Below are 25607 nucleotides of genomic sequence, written 5' to 3' on the forward strand. Positions count from 1 at the left end.
TTGACAATGCAGTGACTGCATGCGTAATTCCCTCAGGGCAAAAATCCCCTGCATGCACCCTCCTGAACAGAAATGTCCAGCAGGTGCAGCATAGCGCACCTGCCCTCTCCTATCTGCCTTTTAAATCCTAAAGAACCTCAAAGGAAGGAAACTCATCTGAGCTAAGAGGACATTAGTAATTTCACCCTCCTGCAAGATTCATAGGAGAGATTGCAATCATCAGATTTTCAAAGTATCTGGGAAACATCAAGCAGAAAGATGTTCAGAGTCACGAAGGCCCGTCTCCTTAGTGCCCACCTGCTTGTCAGATGCAGACAGAGTCCGCTGTATATCAGGGCCCCATGATTTTACCTGTCTTTCCACTTCAGGGCTGAGCTTATCACCTAATGCAAACCATTTTGGTCTCACTGATTGCAAAGACTCTGAAATGTCACTGTAAGAAACCTAAATGTAACAGGAATGCATAACTTAGGAAATGAGACTCCTCGTGACTCCAGTCAGAGAGATCAGCTATTGTCAACATGTCCTCATGTATCCTGCCAGAGCCTTTCAGTTCATACACGAGGGTACTTCAAGAAGCTCATGGAAAATGACATTAAAAGATAAGTTTATTTTCATGCAAAATGTGTTTAAAATCCATGCATCCAAATGCTCTTCAAAAAAGTGCATGGAGAATGTTTATTACGAAATCACTATGCATGGATTTCAAAATTTTATGCATCGAAATAAACTTATCTTTTAATCCCATTTTCCCACACACTTTCTGAAGTCCCTCAGACACATGTAAATTGTCTAAAAATCATCCCCTCCTAGAAAATCAGGCCCCTGATGCTTATCGACCCTTTCAAAACAGGCTTAAAAGCATTGTTCAGCCCAAAGCTTCTCCAAGCAAACTTTTATAACCAGCCATGACATATCCGCAGCCTAAGCTGCCGTATCCATTGTGAAACACAACCGAGCACCCCTATCTCCGGCTCCTGTAAAGAGAGTGCCCCCTGTCACAGCCCCACCTGCTTACCACCTCTGGGGCCAAGCTGCGGGACAGGTGCTCCCCACCCCCCAGACAAGCCTCCCAAGTTATCTGCCTTCCAGGCACCTTCAGCAGTATGCCTGCCTACCTGCTCCGGCTGTCTTGGTTCTTGGCATCCACAGCCTTCCCCTTCTTCTTCCCGTATCCCTACCCACTCCCTCCAGTGCTTTCTTTCTGTCTTCATCACTGTTGGCTCCTCTCCTTCTTGTCTTAACTCTTCTCTCAAGCCGTTTGGAAGCACAAAGCCTACGGGAAAGCTTTGCAGAACATCTCTAGGTGCTGAACATGTGGGGATCTGCTTCCAGGTCATAGAGGTGACCCTGTAGGAGGAGCCAGTACTCCTCAAGTAGCCTCATGCCTCAACTTCCTTTATTTTCTCTCTGCTTTCTCTGTTTCCTTCAAATATTTATTAATTTGGGTTGGTGCCAGGGCATACTAAGTTAAGCCTCTGTCTGCAGTGCAAGCATCTGATAGGGGTGCTAGTTCAAGTCCTGGATGCTACACTTCCAATTTAGCGCCCCCTTACAACGTGCCTGAGGAAGCAGCAAAAGATGGCCCAAGACATTGTTCCACTGCACCCATGTGGGAAACCTAAAAGAAGCTCCTGGCTCCTGGCTCCCGGCTTTGGACCGGCTCTGCTCTAGCAATTGCAGCCATTTGGGGAGTGAACTAGCAGAAGGAAGATCTCTGCCTCTCTTTCTCTCCTGAAAATCTGCCTTTTATATGACCTACTATGCCACAACCCCAGCCCCAGATTCCTTTATTTTGTCCCTCTCTCTGTCCCCATCACCCTCTATTCCGCCTCCATGATATGACTCTTTTCTGAAAATCTTTTATCAGCTAGTACAGAGACACCTGCTGGAGGAAGCAGACTGTACAGTTAGTCAGCTCGGGATTCAAATCTTGACTATTAAAATATACTTTTTTAATTAACTACTTATTTGAGAAGCAGACAGAATCAAAGAGAGGGGTAGGCAGGCAGACAACCCCTGTAAGCTGGCTTATTCCGCATAGGTGCCACCTTGCACACACTGTGCTACTAATTAATAATGGCAAACACAGCATACCATTTCCTTGCCCAGGTACTGTCTGGATATATATATCGCATGCCACACTCTCTCATCACATCAGGAGGTAGTGCCCATTTTACAGATTAATGAAACTTGAGCTATCTTAGGGCACCATACCAGGAAATAGTAAGGCCAGGATAAGAACCTGGAATTCATCATCTCCATCTGTTTGCAACTCCTCTCACTCTGTATTCCAGGGCCTCTCTGATTTCTACACATTTTAATTTCTCATCTGCAAAACGTAGACTCTCATGGTTCTGTGCTGAAGGACACATGAAGGCATAAGCAGAGCACACTAACTGCAGTACTAACAATATAGTTATTGTTATTATCCCCACTTAGAAAACAGAAAAAGCTCAAGATGTCGAAACTTGCTCAAATTTCATCACAATGGAAAAGACAGGACCAGAGTCACATTTTATACTTGAGAAGACAGGATCTTGACACAGCAGTAGTTTTCCCTATGAGGTGAGATGGTGCTGTTCATTTTGCTTTGTTCTCAGTGGTCACTGGCTCTAACTAACAAGTGGCCCTTCCTCAAGCTCTTAGCCCAGAAATTCTTTTCTTATTCCCCTACCCGCTCTCTGTTGCCTGAAAATGTTTAATGCACCAGGTCACAAAAGAGGTTACTGTTCTAAAGCAGGAATAGGCAATTACAAAAAAGAGCTTGGGAAAATACATTTTACAGACACATTTATGAAACTGATGTGTGGCCTAGCAGTCAAGGCCCTGGTTGGAATCCCTAGTGAAGTGCCTGGGTTCCTGTCCACGCTCACTCCTGATTCCAGCTTCCTGCTAATGCACACCCTGGGAGGCAGCAGGTGGTGGTTCGCGCAGTTATTCCTTTTCCATTCACATGGGGAATCTCAGCTGAGTTCCCTGCTCTGACCCAGCTCTGTCTGTTCTGAGTATTTGCAGTGATCCAGTGGAGGTGATCTCTCTCTCTCTCTCTCTCAATTTCTCTCTCCCTTTCTCTCTCTCTCTGCTTTCCAAACAAAAGGAAGCTTCTTTTTGTGCAAAAGAGATCTGAAATATAGGCATAGTGATCTCATAATAGTCGTGTTTCATGAACTTTTCCAAGAGCTCATGTATCCATGCTGCCCATTCTCTCCCATCCATACCCAATACTCAGACTCGGCTGCCCACACATTTATATACATATGGGCTCCTTAGGTCTCCTCATTTGAATGTGTATATGGGGAGGGTGTTCTGATCACAGGCACCACCTACCCAACCCAGAAAAGTGGCCTCCAGTCATATTTTTTTGTTATTGGCCTACTCAGCACCAGCTGAGGCCATATAGCTAAATGGCCCTGTGGCAATTCCTTCTTTTCCTGGAATTTGTCATTTTTAACAGAGAAATATATATAAGAGCTCTTTTGGGAGTCTTCTTAATGGCAAGCACTCCAGGGAGAATGTTCCTGAATGCTGACGTGATCCTTGAGGCTCTCCTCCTCTATATCTCTCTGTGTCTGCTTGTTTAAGTCTTCTTAAATTTCATGAGCTGCATAAATATCCTTACAACAAATGCCCTTCCTGGCCTAGACTAGCCCTGGTTGGTTTCCTTGCAATACTGTCTTAGCCAGAACTGCACAGAGTAGAGCATGCTTTTTTCTTTAGCAGCTGAGATTTAGATTTGAAATGAAGACCTAATCCACGCTGTCTTCTATAGACGAAGAAACTGAGGGTCACAGTGGGAAAGCAGCTTGACTTCATCATCTTTTCAATATTATTTGACTGAGGTGGGAAAGAAAAGAGACCTTTATACTGTTAAAGCAACCCAAGCCTCTCCACTCAAATGTAAACTGTGTTGGAATCTGAACTTAATTTCTACCAGCAAGAAAGGTGAGATTCGCTCTTAAGTCACACAGACTGTACAATGCTGCAGCCCAGCCCAGAACTCGGCATTCTTCTCCTTCCATTTTCTAACAGGCGAAGGCAGGTGACACAAATCACATCAGGCCAAGATCAAGGGCTTCTGCCTCAATGGGAGACCAATCTGTTGCTTGTTATCCATGTCACAAGTCAAAAACCTATGTAACATACTGGAGTCCAGGGATGGAAATGCATGCTGCACCCGTCCAGGTGTCATAAAGGAAAACACAGAAATCCAGACAGAAACAGGGAAAATATTCCATTGCCTTTTAAATCAGGGACTGGCTCGGACTGCCAAGAAGAGTCATTAGAAAAGAAAAAAAGAAGAATTTAATACAAAAGAAGCTACTGAGAGCAAAGGGCTTTCTATTAAGCCAGACGCCTCATACAGTTTTTGTGGGCTCAAATTACTTTTCTAGAATGTTATTTTCCTTATTGATAAAAGGTGGAGTGTTCATGTAAAGGGTTATTTCCAACTGATGAAAGAAGCTAATGCCATTTAAGTACTTAATATTTTAGCTATCCTTCAGTGTTAAGTAAATATTGCTAATCCTTTTTTATCATTTTCAAACATTGAATTATCAGCTTTATTTTTATTTAAGACACCCTCAGAAATAGGCAGAGATACCTTTGCCCAAATGCCTAAATGCCCAAAACACCCAGGGGTGGGCCAGGTAGAAACAAAGAGGCTGGCACTCAGTCCAGATCTCCCCTGTAAGTCACGGAAAGACAAATCCCTCAGCTGGCACCTGCTGCCACCCTACTGTGCTCATTAACCGAAAGCTGCAATCAGATGCTGTGCTGGGACTCAAAAGCTTGGCTCAGGGATAGGAGATAGGGACCTCCCAAGTAGCATCCGAATCAGGATGCGAAAACACCTGCCCCTGCTATCTGTTATTATTAGTTATTTCTGACCACCAAAGCGATCACTTCGGTGAACCTTCTGATCCAAATGTAAAGAAGTAAAAGGAATATTTTGAGCAATGAAGGACTACTGGGGGAAAAAAATACATAAGAGTTTTAGACTATACGGAAGAAATAACCTGCTGATAGATGAGCAATTAAACATTATGAGGCCTCCTTTGAAAAGCACAAGAAGGAAAGGAAACATAACGTCTCGAGTGTCTGTGGTGTGGCCTTGAAGTCAAGGGCACAGCCGATTCCAGTCCTTTTTTAGCGCTTGGTCTAAGTGAAGAATTTCAGGAGGAAATTTTTTTCTTCTGGCCTAGAACAACTAGAAAAGTACTTCACAAACCAGCTGATTCTGCCAGGGAACAAATTATTGAAGGGCCCTAAGGCCCTGGATCACAAGGAAAACTGGAACAACCTGCAAGTGACTCTTCTAGGGCATGTGAGTCCGACCATAGCCAGACACCAGCTCCCAGGGCTTGGATAAATATAGCCATGTTTGGTTTGCATGTGACTCATTAAGGAGACACTGTGCACAGCTGAGCACTCCCTAAATGCAAATGGAGCCCCATATGGTGTGTACAATACTTTGTGCCACCTCTTCCATGCAGGTACACAAAGCATCCGCCTGAAACTGAGATGCCAACCTCAAGCCAGCAGCCCAGGGGAACAGGAAGGCTGCAAGTGAGAGACTCACTTCGCCTTCCGGGGTGCAGGTTTTCTTGGCACACTCATCCTCATTTTATTTCCTACATCATGGCTAATTCCAGCTCCTCCAAGTTGTACTCCACAGGCTCCCCTGCCTCTTACAATACAGAAGTTTGAGTCGTATGATACGGGTTCCACTCTCTGCTTTCTCATTCATTATTTGGGTGACCTTGGTTGGCTTATTTAATCTTTCTAAGGTTCAGGTTTCTTGTTAGTAATGATGGTATTTAGCCCCACACGGTTATTCTAAAATTCAAATACTGAATGTGAGGCAATTAGTGCAGTGTCTCAGCCTCTTGTTTATGGCCAACACTTAGTAAATGTTAGTTATTAGGACATCAGCCATGATTTTTCTTCTGGATCTTTCCTGAATCGTAAGGTGGAAAAGATCACTTTTCCTTAACTGAGTGCTTACCGTATGCCACCGAGATGAACATGAATAAAAGAATTTGTGAGGCAAGTGGACAGGGAAAGCATTTATTATTACCATGTGGTGGGGAAAATGGAATCATAAAAGCTTAATATCATGACTGAGCACTTCCTTAAGGGTCAGGCACAGTGCTAAGCTCTTCTCTCAGATTAGCTCATTTGACAGCAGCTATTATCGTCTGCATTTGCATATGAGAAAGAAAAAAAAACTTTTAAAGAAGCATGAGCAAGGGGAGCTGAAGCCTGGAATGGGATGGGGCTCTGATGGACCCTGGCCCACCTTTGTCACCAGTGACACCTCTCTGCCCTCAGTACTCACCCCTCCCATGCCACCACCAAGCACAATACGCCCTCCCCACCTCTGGTCTTCCTCGCCAGCAGTCCAGAAAGACACTGAAAACTTAGTCCTGGGCCCCAATACCCCCTTGTCTCCCTCACTTCACCATCACCATATCTTGTCCTAAATCTACTCTTGGCAAAACAGGCACCTGACTCATTTCACAAGAGCCTGGGAATGAGACCAGATTGACTGAAAGCTTTTAGAAATGAAAAACCTATTTTAAATGATCTTATGTAGAACTGAGCAATGGTACTCACACCATCAATCACCACACTATTTTGTTACCTCGCCACGCGAGCTGAAGCCTTTGTGGCTCAAATATGATATTGGATTCTTAAGGAACACAATAGAAGGTATGGCACTTATCTAGTCAGCATTCTTAGATGAGTGATACACACTGCACACACCATTAATTCCGACTGTCACAGCTGCTGGGACATTCCTGTCATAATATCTCACTCTTGATCATCACTTATTTGTCTCTCTTCTCCATCAGAGCAAGCTCCGCAGCAGAGATCAAACCTGTCTGTCATAATCTCCCCATGTCTAGCAATAGGCCTGCAACATCAAAAGTGAGTGAGAAACAATCGGACTAACAAATGATAAATCACTGAATAAATGAACTACAACATACTCATGGTGGGTCTTCCAAAATGTCTTGGGAATACAAAAATCCATCAAGTCACCCAAGTAAACTCTCAGAGATGGCCTTAGGGTCATTTTCAGTACGTAGCCTGTGTCATTATTACCTTTGCTACTATAATGGCCACTGCTTCTGCTACCACTGCAGGCTACTTATTAAGCACTTGCTATCCACTAGGCGCTGTGCTAACTGCTCTGCAAGCATGTTTCTTTTTGATCCATATAGAAATCTGTGGCGGTGGTGCTATCACCATGAATTAGAACAAGGAGGTTTAGCTCCACTGCAGAATATGCTAAAAGTCACACAATTCACAAATGATTGAGCCAGAATTGGAGCCCAGAAGTACCTGGCCTTAGATTTCACCGCTTTAAGCTCAAGGCAGTTCTCCTCTAGGGCACAGAGGACAATTAATAGCCGACTGGCAGGAGCTGGTGCAAACAGGAAGGTGGGCAAGTTTTATTTGCCATGGGGATGGTATCACTGAACCCTTGGAGGAAAGCTGACAGGCTGGCTCCAACTCTAAATCTGAAGTGACTTGGCTTGTGTTACCAACTCTGCACTAATAATTTATTACAACAGGCATAAATTAGCAACTTTACAAACAGAACTACTAAGGCCATCCTGGTTTCAGAACACTGATTACACTGGAAAACTCCCAATACTTTCAGACAAGAGCCAAGAAATCAAGTATTCTTTCTCTCCTCCCTACCACCTCTCCTTTCTCTTTCTGTCACTCCACCTGGGAACAAAGATAATTGTGACTATGTAAGGCACCCCAAAAGGGAAAACCTTACCGTCTGTCTCAAGAGAGTGTGTTTCCCCCAATGACCACCGAAGACGAGGCTTGATGCAAAAGCAAGAGGCTTTATTTGATTACCAGTGCGCTGGGGCCGGGGCCAGTTCCTCACGCAGGAGCCTGAGCACACCGACCCCGAGTCCTTTAATTACATTCTTTTTAAAGGCTATGTCACAAGCAGGGAGGGGGGAGTCACACAGTTAGGGGCTTTCCGCTCCCAGGCCATAATTCTTGAGATGCCCATTCTAAGATCTTTCTCATATTTGTCCTGAGACCCCTCTCATGACTTTATCAGGATGTAGCTGCAAGAGCCCCTTATCTCTCAGGTTCCTGGGCTATATTTCCTGAGACCCTTCTCATGACTGTCCTGAGACCCTTCCCATGACTGTCCTGAGACCCTTCCCATGACTTCATCAGGATACAGGTGCAGGAGCCCCTTATCTCTCAGGCTCGCAGGTCATGTTTAGACTTCCTTACTCCCCTCCCTAATCGTAAAATGTCTGTTCAGCTATTCACTATTCTCCACCGCAAGCGGACTACAGCAGGCAAAAACATTTTAGCAGAATATAGAAAGCAAAAGCAACTTAAATCCTCTGGCCTTCCAATTCTGAATATTTCTTTTCAACTAAAACAGTGGTTAAGTCTCACTGAAAATAATCCTTGTGTTTATTGACTCTCCTTATAGAACAAAACCCTTCAGTGAACTCAGCAGGTACATTTAAGTCAACACAATATACAAGAAAACTGCTTAGGAAACACAGGGTCCTTGTTATGATTCTCTCTCTTTCCTATATGGTCACTATCACAATTTCCACCTTTTTCCCTACCACCAAGGTCTATGGACCCGAAGTCATGGCATTCTAATACAACAAAAGCAGAGTTAACTGTCTTGCCCAACAGTGGTAACAACACTGAAATATAAAGAGACAGTCAAGAAGAATAAATCCTAATATGTGAGAAGTGTAACGAAGACCACAGAGAAGTCCATTGCAAGCTTTCTGGAATAGTATATCACAACGCAGTCTATAGGCAGGGCTCAGGCCAGCTCCTCCTTTTTTAAATGACAAAATTATTTCTACTTGAGCTGTTACTTTTCCAGAGTGTGGCATTTAAGGAGTGATCAGCCCTTCTGGCAAACTGCAAGGAAGTGTCACTAAAGAGCCACCTTCCTGTAAATAGCCCCAGGGTGGAATGATTTGTGCATGAGAAGGAAGAAGGATTCTCAGCACGGGTGGATCCTATTTTGAAAAATGTCTAGAATGAACACATAAAAATTAATATGACCACTGGAGAAAAACAACCTCAGGTGGAAGTGTAAACAGCCTAAATAAAAATACTAGAAGTTAACAATATGGAAAGAGTGAAAGAAAAACAGCCCATCCAAAGCATTCGCTTTTCATTTAAATTATGGCAACCCTGTGTAATAAATTACTAGTAAGTAGGTAATAAGATGCAGGCAAAAGGCCTTGAAAAGAACTCCTAAGTTATGAATAGAGTCTGACGCGTGGCCCGTGCCATCCTTCATTCTACCGAGAGGAGCTGCAGACTTTATGTAATTTGGCAAGAACTACTAAACTGCATAATTCTGCACTTAAGTAAATTTCTCCATTAACATGAAAAATGGCAGTCAGGAGGGGTTTTTTTTTCCTCCAATATAATTAGAAATTGAATACTCCCAAAACAATACAAACATCCTCTCTTCTGTGCTTCTAGCACACACAGAACAAAAGTAAAGATTGCACCATCCACTTGGACGCAAAGTCACATTCAGTGGCATCCTTCCTTCTGGAGTCAGTCTAAATGTTTGGGTACTAAGAAGTTAGGTTTTGACTTTTTTAATTTTAAAAAATTATTTCCTACAGGGCCCGGCATAGTAGCCTAGCAGCTAAAGTCCTCACCTTGCACACACTAGGGTTCCCATATCGGTGCTAGCTCTAATCCCAGGAGTCCCACTTCCCATCCAGCTCCCTGCTTGCGGCCTGGGAAGCAGTGGAGGACCGCCCAAAGCCTTAGGACCCTGCATCCATGCAGGGAGTCTGAAAGAAGCTCCTGGCTCTAGGCTTTGGATCGGTGCAGCTCCGGATCCTGCAGCCACTTGGGGAGTGAATCAGCAGATGGAAGATCCTCCTCTCTGTCTCTCCTCCTCTCTATCTGACTTTCCAATAAAAATTTTAAAAATTAAAAAAAAATATGTATTTCCTACAAGATTCTTAAGTGTCACAAAAATTTGGTGCAGAGTGATAATACTCACACAGATTCAACCAGTCAAACCTGGATATCTACACATTAAATTGATAAGTTAGCAACATCTTGGAACAACGATTATATGTTCCAACAATCCCATTAAGTAATTGAATATTACAGTCTCATCTTTAATCAGGGGTACACTTAATGTTAAAAACAGAGAGCTTTTTTATTTTTTGGTTGAAAGACATGTGTCTTACCCCCCAGTGCTGTCTACAGCAGCACCAATCCCTAAATCCAGAGCACCTAACTCAAGCTCGCAGAACTAGAGGCAGTTTCCCTCTACAGCTACAGCATATAGCTGCTGAATGTTCACCTGCCTCGTGGTTTCTGGCATAGGCTGCTGGTAGAAAGACAACTGCCTCAGAAATGTCAAGTTATTCTTACATTAAACTGTAGTCATGTCAAAAGCGTTCAAACTTTCTCTTTTGGGTCCTTGGCTCCTGAGAAGGATAACTGACCCCAGGGCTTCCTACTGCATTCCACAGGGAGCCCTGACATTTTGGTGTGTGCAGTTAAACAGAATCTTTAACATTTGCCTTACTAATGGTACCAGTTTTTAAAAAAATACTCATGCTGCAGAAATCATTGCTTTGAAATTTGGGACATAGAAATATTGAGCTTAAATTCACCCGGGGGGGGGAGGCATTATCAAGAACCTTGCCTATATACCATGGCTGAGGGTCAGGCTGCCAACATAACAGAGCGAGCAACGGCCAGGATCGGCCCCACTGCATTCTGGACACATGAACACAGGCTATGACCTAGAGCAGGTCATCCACTCTGGCTCGTACTTCACATGTTACCGTGGAGGTCTGCTCACAGGGTTCTCATCTGGCTTCTATTGTTGGAACCATGTGGATTGTGCAAAACCAAGATCGCTCACTCTCCAGGGTGGCCAGGCCTAGCATGTGGCTCCACAGTTTCCCACAACAGAGTCCTGGGGCCTGATAGGGAAGGTAATGAAGAATGCAGACATCATTCAGTCCTCAAGGCCCATTAACTCTAACTCCCAAAACTTAACTCTCCAACAGCACCAATGTCCACCAAGTCTGAATCCCTCAACTGCATGGGTCTCCGACATGTGGCCAGGTATGATAGCTCAACTAGCTAATCCTCCGACTCCAAGTGCCACGATCCCATATGGACACTGGTTCGTGTGCCAGCTACTCTATTTCCCATCCAGCACCCTACTTGTGTTCTGGGAAAGCTGTGAGGACAGCTCAAGTCCTTGAGAGTCTGCACCCACGTGGGAGGTCCGGAAGAAACTCCTGGCTCTTGACTTTGGATCAGCTTAGGGAGTAAACCAGCAGATCGAAAATCTTTCTCTCTGTCTCTTCTTCTCTCTGTAAATCTGTCTTTCCAATAAAAATAAATAAATCTTGGGCCCGGTGGCATGGCCTAGCAGTTAAAGTCCTCGCCTTGAACGCACCGGGATCCCATATGGGCGCCAGTTCTAGTCCCAGCAGCTCCACTTCCCATCCAGCTCCCTGCATGTGGCCTAGGAAAGCAGTCGAGGATGGCCCAATTCCTTGGGACCCTGCACCCGTGTGGGAGACCCGGAAGATGTTCCTGCTTCCCGGCTTCGGATTGTCACAGCACCGGCCATTGTGGTCACTTGGGGAGTGAATCATTGGACGGAAGATCTTCCTCTCTGTCTGTTTTCCTCTCTGTATATCTGACTTTGTAATGAAAATAAATAAATCTTTTAAAATAAATAAATAAATCTTAACAAGAAAAATGATGGTAGCCTTTTTCTGCTTAAAATTGTTTAATGGCTTCCCACTCTCCCCCAGGATAATATCCGTATGTCAAAATATGGATCTAGACTGCTATCTAGTCTCCAGCTTCTTTGTCCTCTGATCACCAACTTTCAGTCACCCTAGCCTTTCTGTTTTTCAACTGGATCAAGTTCTAGCTAATCTCAGAGAACTTCCTCCCACTGCATTTTCACCTATTATACCCACCTGTTAACTGCTGCTATTCATTCGGGTCACACATTAAAAGGCTTCATTTGAAAAGTCCACCAGACCCTGTGATAAGACGTGGGTCTCCTGACTGCATGCTCTGTGGGCACCTCCAAGGTGACCCTGCAGTTAGCTGCTGGATGACTCTTCACCCATCAGACTGAAAATTCCATAAACACTGATCTTGAGCCCATCTAATTCATTTTCCTACATTCAGTACCTACCATCAAGACTATTCAATAATTATGTGTTGGACAAATACCTGATTGCTAATGTAAACCAAACCCTTACCAGTAGACAAATATTTCAGATCATTCTGAAACAGTAACTTGCTGATTAATTCAGGTGCCAACAAAAAGGAACCAAACCTTATAGCCTAACAGGCAGGGAATAGTATATGACCTGGTGTTGTTGCATGTCAGGCAGAATAAATGCTGAGTTAAAAGCCCTTCAGAAGCTATAGTCTTTAAGAGCAAACCCCCCAAAAGTAAGAAAAACGCATATATTAGAAAGCTGCTTGCCACCTTCAGATTCTCAAGTCCTGAGACCATTGGGGACTAAGCACAAAGTATCCTGTGGATGCCTTCCAGAGTGTGGGTCGCTGGGGAGGGTCCAGCAGGAGCAAGATAGCCAAAGTGGTGGTTCCAGACACCAAGAAGCAGAAGCCAGACAGCATCCTGAAGAGATCTCCTGTCAACTTCTAGGGTTTACAAGAAGCCATGCCCTCACACTTACAACAGTGGTGGCTCTCACTTACACTACATCACATAAAACACAGGAAATACTAATAAAATAAGAAGAACCCTGACCCAAACAGGTGAGCTTTAAAATCCACTTTTGAATCTTGGGTACTAGACCTTTATGACCGGCTGTGAGTGCCTGATCTGAGACCAAATAAAGAAAACCACCAAATTATCCTGGGAAGCTACCCATGAAGAATGAGGATGAAAACTTTGAAACAGACAAAACACCAAGGTCTGCCATGTCCAGGAGAAGGGAAATCTCTAACTAGTTCAAGCACGTGGCCTTAAGATTTCTTCAAGATCAGCTACGCAACCAACAAAGAATTTGGTATGCACCTGCTACATATCCATCACTGTGCTACTCAGCAGTTTATAAGAATAGATTGAAAGTCAACAACAGCAACTGTGACACACATTTAAAGACAAAAATGGAGCTGCCATTGCTCTGCAGCTGGGTAAGCTGTCTCAAGTGACACTGGGCTCCCCCGTCAGAGCTCCAATGACAGTGCTCTCCACTCTGCTTCTACTGCAACTCCCTGCCAAGGTTCCTCAGAAAGCAGCAGAAAATTGCCTCTGCCGCTGATGTGGGAGACTCGGATGGAGTTCCAGGCTCCTGGCTTTGGACCAATGAGCCACCACCATTGTGGCCATCCGGGGTGTGAAAAGTATTTCTGTTGCTGTATCTTCCTCTCTCTGTGTCACTCCACCCTTCAATTAAATAAGTATTTTGTTTAAAAAATTCAAAACAAGCAAGTAACAAGGAAATCTGCCCAAGTATATCAGATAATAGCTGAAAAGAGAAATTGGTGAGCTACAAAAAAAAGTTCAAAGAAGTTAAAATAAATCCAAAAAAAGTAAAAAAAGATAGGAAACATGAAAAAGGTTAAGATATAAAGAGCATAGAATGGAGTCTAACATACACTGGTTGACATTTGAGAGAGGAAATAAAACAGATAAGAAAACTGAAAATATTGAAAAAGGTAAGAATACAAATCTTATTGGGATTAGTAATAAATGCATAAAACTCCAGATCCAAGAGAACTAATTTTGCCAGAGATAATCGTAAGGCTGCTAAAGAGAAGAAAAACAGATCGGCTATCAACAAACAATAGTAAAAGCAAAGGTTAATATATAATAGTATATAACAGTTGAGAGAGAGACAGAGAGAAATTTTTAAAAAGGAAGGGAAAACTGAAAAGGAAGTAAAAAAGCTAAGGGCTTGTAACTAGGAAAATTTACTTTCAAGTTTCTGAATAAAATCACTTAGGAAATGTGAGAGGTTTTACCAATAGAGTTTACTAAAGTTAATTCTAAAAGACATATTTCAAGAATTTCAAGAAGGAAAACAAATGTAGATGAACTTAAATAACATGTATCATGATTTAAAAATATGTGACATAAATCTGAAATCTTAGCCATTTTAAGTGTACAACACAGTATTTTGATGAATTTTATTGGTAGAAACATAAACAAGTACTAACTATAAAACAATGATGATCTAATTTGTTGTGTTATCTTTTAAAGTAAAATTAAAATACTGCATACTGATAGCATAATAATAATTAAGAGAGAAACAACAGAACCTTCTAAAAATCTCTATTATCAGCCTGGCGCAGTAGCCAACAGCTGAAGTCCTTGCCTTGCATGCACAAGGACCCCGTATGGGCGCTGGTTCTAATCCCGGCAACCCTGCTTCCCATTTAGCTCCCTGCCTGTGGCCTGGGAAAGCAGTTGAGGACGGCCCAAAGCCTTGGGATCCTGTGCCTGCGCGGGAGACCTGGAAGAAGCTCCTGGCTCCTGGCTTCTGGCTCCTGGCTCCTGGTTTCGGATCGGCTGAGCTCCAGCTTTGCAGCCGCTGGGGTAGTGAACCAGTGGATGATTCTCTCTCATTCTCTCTGTATATCTGACTTTCCAATAAAAACAAATAAATCTTTTTTTTAAAAAAATCTGTTATTCAGGAGAATGCTAAAGACATTAATTTCAGATGTTATCATGCTATGTAACATATGACAAAATATCTATGTAGCCCCTGATAGAAATGAATATAAAATGTTTGAATATAAAATGTAGTTTCAAACTAGTGAAGGGGAAAAAGTGAATAAGAAACTTTTAAAGGATCCCAAAGAAGAAAAGGGAAATGTCGGGTGGCAGGGAGAATGCACAGCTGGTTATGGTAGAGGTGGCGTGATGGTTAGTCATCACAATAAAACCTATGACGTCTTCACAATGAACACCATTATCGGATTCCTAATAACTGGGGCTTCCATAAGCTGATAAAAAGCATCTCCAATAAAAGCCCAAAGCACAGACTGCTTTACCATCTCTGTCTAGCACGGAACTGGAATTCTAGCTAGTTCTTAACTACTGGCTTTGGCTCCAGCTGTTGCAGCCATTTAAGGAGCCAGCAGATGGGAGTTCTGTCTTCTGTTTCTCTGCCTCTCATATTTGAAACAAAAAAAAATTGAAAAAAGAAAACACTGCATCCTACAGAAGACTGTACCTCTGCTTCATGATGCCATCAAATGATTTGGACAGCATCTGCTACTTTGTCTTTAGGTCCACACATTAACAGATAATTGAGGTGGGATTATGTAACTTGAAAAAAAAGTAATAAAATTAGCTCCAAACTGCAACCTTAACTTACGGTGACTAAAACAAACAACTTTCCAAAATAGCAAGCATTATAATTGTGAAACAATAGAGCTTAGCCGAGCTGAGAGAGGCCAAGAGGAACCTTAGGGTTGGCTCAGCGACTGGGTGAGACACAAGATCTGTCTACCTTCCCAACTCAATTAAGGGATAGAGAGCTATGGCAGGTGTATTATACATAAAACAGCTAAAGAGGCTGAGGAGGGTTAGGAGACACATGCATCCCGTAACAGAAACCCACGCCCCGTAGCAGGAGACCTCGCCTGGGAGGACTTCACAATGCACTTAGAACAATCCCTGACAGTCAAGCACCACCCATTTTTACAGACCCCTTGCTCAAGGTGTTCAGCCACACAGCTCTTCCCCATCTTCCCCTCCCTCCAACCATGCACCGCTGCTCGGCGCCTCAGCTGTCAGGGCTTCTCCAGAATCCTGACTGCAACCTTGAGTTAGTCCCCACCCGAGACAAGGAGGACCAGTGAGTAATCGGATGTGCCTCATAACTAGGGTCTCAGCAATTTTCCATGACTCTCCCCAAAAGACACAATAAACAGCAAGATAACCTGCACAACATGTTATTTCCTGTGAAAGAATCCAACCCACTTCAGAGTAATGCATGCCTCAAGTGCATCTGAAGTGGATCGTAAAGTGTGTCTCGTCACCCTAATTCTGTTCGCCATCCCTGACAATCTTGTTAGCTTGGTGAATTTCACCCCTCTGGCAAACTAAATCCATCCTACCCAGCATGTTCATATTTACTTACAAGTGCTTTGCAAACACATTTCCTAAATCTACATATTTATTCAGTAAATGGCTCTCCCACCAAAGTCATTCTCTGAGGTACTGGAAGCTTCAGCACTGGACAGAAACAGATGTTTTTGTGCTCAGACAAGAATCCTGCCAGCAAGCCTGCTCCTTGACTTTTAAGAAGGAGTTAACAAGACAAGAAAATTGTCTACCGCTTCTGAAGAATGAACAACTTATGTCCTCTACAGCCTTTTCCCTAACTGTCTAGAGCACAAATCGTCTTGTTTTGCAAAAGTAAGCCATGGAAATGAGCAAAGACCAGTCTTAATACAAGTGCTTATCTAGCTCCTGAAGGATGGACAAGGGGGAGGCCAGCCAGGATTACACTCTGGACAAACAGATATAGGTTATTCACATGTCGATGAGAAAAAAATCAATTGCACTTCAAACCCTGAGCCTTCTGTTGACTCCAAAAGCCTCCAGACCCGACATCAGGAGAGGTTTTGACCAGGCCCCCAAAGGTGCATGTGTTAGGAGGCATGATACTCTGTGAGGCAATGCAGAAAAGTGGTGTGGCTATGAGAGATGGGTCCCAGGGAAAGGTCTTCAGCCAATGGAACTGCTATCCCTTAAAGGGGTTAAGGTCACTCGCCTGCGACCCCGAGTTTCTGCTCACAAGAGGGTTGTTACAAAAGGACACACCTGGCCACAGCTCAGCCTCTCCTCTTACTGTCTCCATGCCTTCTGCCATCATCTTTTTGGAGAGCCAAGTTGGTGCTGGTGTCATACCCTTGAACCTCCATAATGCCTTTTCTTTAGAAAGATGCCTACCCTTAGGTATGTTGTCATAAAAACAGGAAATGAACTAATACAGATAGATGCTAAACTATGAGAAAGAGTTCATTAATTTATCAATGACTTCTTAATTGCAATACACACGCCTCCCACCAGCCTTCAGTCCGTTGACCTCCCTGTGGGGTAACCAATATTGCTTGCACTCCCAACTTAAAATGCTTCCTTCCTTGACTTCTGAAATGTGAATCCTTCTTATTTTTTGTCCAATGTCCCTAATCTAACTTTCACTTCCTTTGTCCATTTCTTCAGTGGGTTAATTTTTGGGATTCAATCCTAAATTGTACAGCATCACTCACCTTGTGCAATGGCTTCAAACAACCCTTTAGATCAATTTCTACTAAAACCTTTCATCTATTCTTCACTCTGCTGAACTCCAAATGTGTATCTAACTTCCACCACACATTTCCACTTGACTATGCCAGTAAACACCACAAAAGATTATGTGTATCAAATCACATACCATATAAAACCCAGCTTTCCCTCTATCCATTATGTATTTTGATTCTGCAATATATGGTGGAATGGACCAAAAAGTTCACTGTCAGATCAGCTGACATGGCCTGTCCTTAACTCCATTCCCATATTCAATTCTAGAAATCTGACACCTATAAACCCCAAGTTTTTCCTCCCTCTCCACCAGACCCATGGTGACAGCCCCCCAACCAAGTCTGCCTGTTCAAGTTACTGCAGCAGTTTCACCACTGTTCTTGCACCTACAGCCTCTCCGTCTCCCATAGTACTTTTTGTCTAAGAACTTTTCCTTATCAGCATCTTTGCAAAACGTTAACCTAATCATGCAAACCCCTGCTTTTGATGTTCAGTGGTTCCCCACTGCCCAAAGCAAGTTTCCAAACTGTTCTTAGACAAACAAAATTTAGAGCGGGACTCTCAAGTTGCTCTAAAACCTTCAGCAAAGAGGGTGAACTCAACATGCCTGCTCTGGCATTCGAGGTGTTCCACAGCCTGGCTTCGGCTCACTTCTCCAGACACAATTTCACCCGCAGCCACGCACTTCATGCATGCATGCTGTTCATGTCTGGGAATACATGGTATAATAAACCAGGGTTGGATTGTTGGATCCTTGCTTGCCAGCACCCAGCTGTGTGACCTGGATTCACGCTCTGGACCTTCTTAAGCATCCCTTTCCTCTGTTGTACGATGAACATAGTAGCACCTGCACATCACAGGTGGCTGTGAGTATTCAATAAGGACAGAGGAAGACGATGCAGAGCCACATACAGGAAAGGGGCTTCACACATGGTATCTAAGAGTGGTGAGGTTATAGGAAGTGCTATTCCATTTGTTGTACTTGGAATTCAGGGTTCTCTTTGTTTCCAGTAGGTGGTTTCTTAAATTCTTTTCAATCTCAGTAAAACATTGCTTCCTCTGAGAATTATTGCTGCTCATCAAGTAGAGCACATAATTCAAACCTGTCTGCTCCCAGAGCTAAGAACCGCTGCAGGCTTCCATAGCTACAGGACTCTTCTGACAATTTCTTTCCCCTGTAAACTGTGATTTACTTGCTGGTTTACCTGTATTTCTTGCTCACTCTCTTTCTGCTACTCAAGTTAGTCTGACTTCCACATTTCAGAGCCCCTGTCAAATCCCTAGCAAAGAGCACGTGCTCAAGAAATGTTTACCAGGAGCAGGCTAAATCCTCACCTTGCACGCACAGGGATCCCATATGAGCACCAGTTTGTGTCCTGAGTGCTCCACTTCCCATCCAGCTCCCTGCCTGTGGCCTGGGAAAGCAGTAGTAGATGGCCCAAAACCTTGGAACCCTGCACCCACATAGGAGACCTGGAAGAAGCTCCTGGCTCCTGGCTTCGGATTGGCTATCTCCAGCCATTGCAGCCACGTGGGGAGTGTGAACCAGTGGATGGAAGATCTTTCTCTGTATCTCCTTCTCTCTATGTATCTGCCTTTCCAACAAAAATAAATACATCTTTTTAAAAAGAGAAATGCTTACCAATAATTGCATCGACAAAGAGAAAGGAGATTATTGAAAAATTGGTGCATAGACACAATTTCACATGATAACAATGGCAATTGACTTCACCACTGAGGGGGAAAAGCTGTGAGTTTCCCTCAGTACGGCAGCGTAAAATAGATTGTAAATTAAACAGAAGTAACTGACAATACCCCTTTGATGGTGGTTTTCTCTTCCATCTTGATCTGATGCCAAGGTAATGTTATCATAAAATAATTCCATTAACTACAATTGTGCAGCTTAGTGAGCCATTACTGTCATCGAAACGTGAAATTATATTCAAAACTGAAAACAGAGGCTTACATAGGAATAAACAGCGCTAACACAGATAGATTACATGGGGGAAGAAACAGAAAGAGCCACGTGACAGGCACTGTAGCCCATGCTCAACACAAAGAGATGACTGCATCTTAATATTTATTTACACATGAACAATGAAAACAAATCATGATGGCAAGGATATTCAGGTTAAACTCTTGTTTAAAAAGGCAGAGGGGTCCACATTTCTTGTGACTACAAGCTACACTAGGAGTGCCTGAGCTTATGCAAACCATTTGCTGCCCAAAATATCCATGACCTGGAGGTGAACTAGCATATACTATTTACAGAAGACACCAAGTTTACAGGGGAAAGGGAAAGATAAGTTAAGATTAGCAAGGGCAGAATAAAACAAGATGCAAAATAACAAGGCCAAAGAGAGAACCAGACAGCAAATGTGTGGGTCCAGAATGTTGCTTCCAAATGCAACCAGGAAAAAATGGCAATGACAGTTGGTCCTAGGTGAGCTGAGTCACACTGCAGATGTCTACTAGAGGTGTCAACCTGGCTTCTGTGATGCTCATCATATCAAAGTGATGAATTCCAGCACAGCCAGCAGCACCAGGCATCCTCCCTCAAGGTGGTCGGTCCTTCCTGGCTTCCACAGAAAGATGGTGAGCAGCAGGACACTTCCAGATGCTGTGGTTCCCATCAAGATACAAAACACACTTCTCAAGGACCATGAGCTCCATGGGCCTGCCCTACATCTGTTTTCCTTTATTCAACTTCATTGAACACAAAGATAAAGACATGATGCCTGCATAGCTGTGCCATAATGGCAAAGATGCCTTTGCTGACCACTTCAGCTCCAAGCCCTTACGTTCTTATCTGAATTCCCACTGCACTTGGAGAGGGTGGCATGGGACCTACTAGCAACTCAAATCTATGTAGGTTTTGGCCTCTCAGCAGCACCCACAAAGTTGACCCTCTTAGCTGAAACTGCTCTCTATCTGGACAGTCCCTCCTCTGGGTCAGCCAAATGCCATCCACACTTGTATGACCCAGGAGAAAGTTTCCATTTTCAAATCTGCTTTCTGCCTGTCTCCCCTTCTCATAAATCTGCCTTTTCTTTTTTTTTTAAGATTTATTATTATTGGAAAGCCGGATATACAGAGAGGAGGAGAGACAGAGAGGAAGATCTTCCATCCGATGGTTCACTCCCCAAGTGAGCCGCAACGGGCCGGTGCGCGCCGATCCGATGCCGGGAACCTGGAACCTCTTCCAGGTCTCCCATGCGGGTGCAGGGTCCCAAAGCTTTGGGCCGTCCTCAACTGCTTTCCCAGGCCACAAGCAGGGAGCTGAATGGGAAGTGGAGCTGCCGGGATTAGAACCGGCGCCCATATGGGATCCCGGCGCGTTCAAGGAGAGGACTTTTAGCCACTAGGCCATACCACCGGGCCCAAATCTGCCTTTTCAATAAAAATAAATAACTCTTTAAAAAAGAAAAAGACCGGTGAGATCTGGCACTGCAGCACAGCAGGTAAAGTCACCACCTATGACTCTTCATCACACATGGGTGCAGGCCTGTGTCCCAGCTCTATACTTATAATGCAGCTCCCTGCTAGGGGCCTCATACAAGCAGTGGGTACTGGCCCAGGGGCTTGTGCCCTTGCACACTGAGTGGGAGGTTCCTAGCCCCTGATTTTAGCCTGGCCCAGCTCTGGCCATCTTGGCCATTTGGGGAGTGTGCCAGTGGATAGAAGATGTCTCTGTCTCTCTTTCCCTCTCTGCAATTCTGTCTTTCAAATAATTAATTTTGAAAAAAAAGGAAAGGAAAAAGAAGACTAGTAGAGCAGACAGGAGATACAGAACTAGGCACAGTAGCTGCATGGGTCCCAGGTGTCTGAGCACATTCTAGGGGAAATGAGAACAGAAAAAACCAGAATGGCCAGCCGCAAAGCAAGAGAACTGGTAACGCCAGAAAAGCTAGCAATGTTTCAATAGCATAAAGAACAATTCAAATTTTGAACATGAATCAGGACACTGGAACTTACTCTCATAAAATTAAACCTGAAATTCTGGAAGAAGTGCCCTGCTGTCTCCTCAGAAAAACATGATATACTGACTACACTTACGGGATGAGCACCAGATCCTGCATGAAACTCTGGGTCTACAGGCTGTCCTTTCACCACAGAAACACTAACAGTTGGTCTAGTCCCACCGTGGAGGAGCAGGAGGAGGCTCCGAGAGGCTGGGTCACTCCCAAAGTCAGCGCTTCCAGGGTCTGAGCTGTGTCCAGCGTGAGCACTGTGTCACTCTCACTGTTCCACGCACCCTCCTGCTTTGCAGCCTGCAGTAGCACTATTTATAAGCAGCAAAGATGGATGGGCATCAGCCCTCTTGCAAGGCCAGATTTCAGGCTACCCCTCCAAATTTCCAAGCTGTTTGTACAGAATCTCCACAGTCCATGCGGCCAGCCCAGAGGGAAGGGGAGCTTCTCAATGGACCACAGAGGCACAGGCTGTCCCAGACTCCAGGTAACTCCACAAGCTCAGAAACCTTGGAGATCAGCACAGCTGGTTGTCTGAGTTTCCAGATTAAGTAGGCTCTGCAAGGGGCTTTTGAAAGAAGCTCAACACCTAAAAGATAATCACTTCAGCTCCTTCTGAATGCTTCTCACTGTGTTGCCTACCTCCCAGAGTATCAATCATTCTACAAAAGCCAGGTGATACCGGTCAGATTTATGGCCATCCAGTATTTTTTTTAAACACATTCCCTATAGTTCAAAAGTTCCCCCTATTTTTAAGACTGCCTTCCAGGGGTAGAAGTTGTAACCTGCTCTAACAGCTTCCTTTGTAGCTACGGCCCATGTGACCATCAGAGACGCTTGTGTCAGACTCTGACTGAGGAGATACTGGCACCAAAGAAAAAGGGGGGAAGAAAGGCAGTCACTTTCTTTGGTTATGGAAGGAAATGAATTGTCCCGTCAAAAACAAATGAAACAGAAATTCTAATTCATTTCAACAGCTTCTCTTGCCTCCTTTTCCCAACTACATCCTGAATTTTAGAAAAAAAAAATCCTAAGCCCTTGTAAATGTTCATGTGCAAAGGGAAAAATGGCAAGGGAAGAAATAATGGGAGCTAGATCAGCTGCAATTATGCACGTGGGGAAAGAGAACAAAGGACTAACAGGAAACAAATACAATAACAGACACAATAAGCCCAAAAGTGATCATTATTCTGACTTCCCACCAGCTGCCTCACAAACTTCAAAAGCACTGAACATACTACTGTTTAGTTCTCCAAATAAGATGCCCCTTAGTATAAGGGAAAACCTTGATTGCTTTCCAATGCCCTTGAGCCTTTACTGGAAAGCAAGCGTTATCAATATAGAGTCTAAAATGCACAGTACACATGGAGCCTTCCTTCTCCTATCATGAGCTACTAGGACATTTTTACAGCTTAGGGAACACTGCTGTTCAGGAGAAATATGCAAGATCAGGCCTAGTTTGCTTTCAGGATATCTCATCTGACAAAATGTCAATGCTGTTTCATAGGCCAGGCTAGGGACACAACAGAGGAAAACCGATCACTCCACTCCATAAGAAGGCAAAGGTGCTTCATCTCCAGCAGCACAGAATTTACCCTGAATGAAGAGTTAGGGATTCTGCACAATAACATGCCTTCAGGCAGAGAAGAAAGCAAATGAAAAAAGTACCCTGTTTCAGTAAATGGAAGAGAAATCAGATAGGAAGGAAAGAAGGGAAGGAAGAGGGAGAGAGAGAAAAAGCAGGGAGGGAAGAGCAAGTAGGGGAAAGATAAATAACATAGATCAAAAAGAACTGGGGAAGAAGACAGGATAAGCTGAAAAGATTCAATCTTCTTAGAGACCAGATATCCTTGTCTATTAATCGGGAAGATAGTATCTGAATCCTTCAACTCCTCCAAGAAACTCAACTCTTAGAAAAACTCAATGGAATCCCTTACTGGGTTTTTGTTAATTGACAAGTACTTCTCAAACTTTAATATCAGATTAACTGACTAAACTAGAGGAACTGAAAAACATTTCATTGTCAGAATCACCTAAAAGCCATTGGTTTAGGGGCATGGTTCAAGCTACACATCTTCATACACATTATCTGAAAATTCGAAGAGTGTTATAGAACACTCCTGAACAACTACAAGCTTCAGATGCCTTGTTGAGTACAACACTTAAGCAGGGAGGATGTTTGGCATAGCAGTTTAGATGCTGCTTGGGACACATACATCCAAGTTTGGAGCACCTGGGTTGAAGTCCCAGCTCCACTCGTGATTCCAGCCTCCTGCTAATGTGCATCCTGGGAGGCAGCAGGTGTCGGCTCAAGTGGTTGGGTCCCTGCCTTCTATGTGGGAAAGCTGTACTGCGTTCCAGGTTCCTGGGCATTTGGAGAGTGAACCAAAATTCATTCTCCTCTCTCATTCAAATAAATCAGAAATAGATAAGGATCTTAAGCTTTGCTAGCTCATCCATTGTTACAATCAAAATGGCAATTACAGACTTCAACTTTCCTTTTGGAAGACCACCCTGCAACAGAGTCCACACCTATCAAGATGCCTACGCAGCCCCTGGTCACACTGCATCACTAAATCCTCAGCATAGGACACAAGACACAGGATTTGGCATAGGATTTTGCAAGGACAGCAAAGACACTTAGGGTTGCTACAGCTAGTAGAATAGGGATCTGTGGCTTCCAGTGTCCTCCACTCTAAAAAAGTAAGCTCAGACGTCACCAACAGAAAGCAAGCAAACTCAAAATAGAGACTATCCTGACTATCTGAAGTCAGCCATATCAGAAGTCAATACATCCCATGGAGTTTTCATTAATACACAGAATAAAGTTCCATTCCTCCCTAAGTCAATTTCAGATGAGTGTTCCTTGTTCGCACTGTAAGAATCCAGGCAATGCATTCCAAGTATGTGTTTTTCTTACTCTCTATCACATACAATTGGCCTGTTCACATACAGTCACTCCCTCTATGTACTTTGGCCTTACAGCCAAGACAAACAGATGATTCTTTTGCAGACTGCATTTGGATGCATCCATCTCTGAAGTATTTAACAGGCATAACCTTTGCGATACCAGCCGTCAAAATCTCTTTAGGTTCTCTAACACATCTGTTCACTTGCTGGTTGTCAGGATCTCAAAAACACACAGGTCAACTGCAAACACCAGCTCATCTGCTGTACATAACCTACCCAGCAGCCAAAGCATCAGGCTCCCTGAATTCTGCCCTCCCCACCCTAGCTCCTCTCACTTTGCATCGAGATTCCTGGGAAATGCTCTCTGTATCTCAAACCAAGGGAAGTTCATTAGACGACACACAGAAGGTCTTCAAATGACAAGTCACATCCATCAGATGAAACATAACTATGCAACATGCTAAGGTTTCTTTTTTTTCCTCTGCAAATGAGCTTAGAGGGTATAATTATTACATACTCATCATTCTCTAGGATGGATTTTAAGTTGTGTTTGATGGACAGCTGGTTGTAAGTTTTGAAAGAATTCCTCTGACAGCACAAATACCGTTTTTATCCCTTAGCAATTACAGAGTTAATCAATCACTCTTACATAACAAGCACTCACTGTGAAAATAATGTCCTCGACCGAACAATGAACTTGAACACATATTCCAGAGCTTTCAGGGTTCTCAGGATGGGCTCGCATTGCTCCCCTCTGCTGGAGGTATCCAAGTATGTCTTCAGCACTGTCATCAGCTTCCTTGATTAAAAGATAATATTTTCAAGATACTTCTCTTTCTAGCTCTCAGCATGGTAATTAGTTTGCTCAAAAAATTATAAAGCATTCAATCAAAGGTTAAAGGTGGTGGTAGACACAAACTCACTCAGTCACTTGCAAGCATAAAAAAAACTCAGCTTAAAAACTGAATTTATTACAGGAAATGAATACGTATTTCCTGCTCATCAAAAAGCCAAAAAAGTAAAACTCAGTTTAGGGAAATAATCTCTTTTGATGAGCGAAACTATTCACAATCAGGCTAGGAGTGGGACCCATGGTGGTGATAATGTCTTTTTTAGCAGTTTCTGCCTATAGAAAACATTCTTGTAATATTCCTGCCTATAATAAAATGTTCTCTCCTTTGCTCCAAAACTCTCCTCGTTTCTTCTCTACTGTTAGCATAACCTTTAAATTATGTGGCCTTCCCTCCAGGGCTTTTTCACAAACTGACCACCACCAACCCTTCCAGCATCATCTCCCATCTCTAGTCCTCAGTTGCCTACACACAAACTAAACCAAGCTACTTGGCAGGTCTCTAGCATTTGAGACCTGGTATTTGCCACAAGTGACTGCTCAT

At 43.6% G+C, this 25607-nt stretch overlaps 1 protein-coding gene across 2 annotated transcripts in view; it reads right to left on the bottom strand.

Annotated features, from left to right (window-relative positions):
• DOCK2 (dedicator of cytokinesis 2) overlaps positions 1-25607 on the bottom strand; it is a 526535-nt gene that overhangs the window by 422316 nt on the left and 78612 nt on the right. For both annotated transcript variants that reach the window (XR_009247240.1, XM_058677931.1), the window contains exon 22: positions 24878-25012. Coding sequence is in view for 1 of the 2 variants with exons in the window: in XM_058677931.1 (XP_058533914.1) it covers positions 24878-25012 (135 nt within the window). In the remaining variant the exon portion in view is untranslated. The remainder of the gene's footprint in view (positions 1-24877; positions 25013-25607) is intronic.

The sequence above is a fragment of the Ochotona princeps genome, chromosome 19 (assembly GCF_030435755.1).
Source record: "Ochotona princeps isolate mOchPri1 chromosome 19, mOchPri1.hap1, whole genome shotgun sequence".
Lineage (NCBI taxonomy): Eukaryota > Metazoa > Chordata > Mammalia > Lagomorpha > Ochotonidae > Ochotona > Ochotona princeps.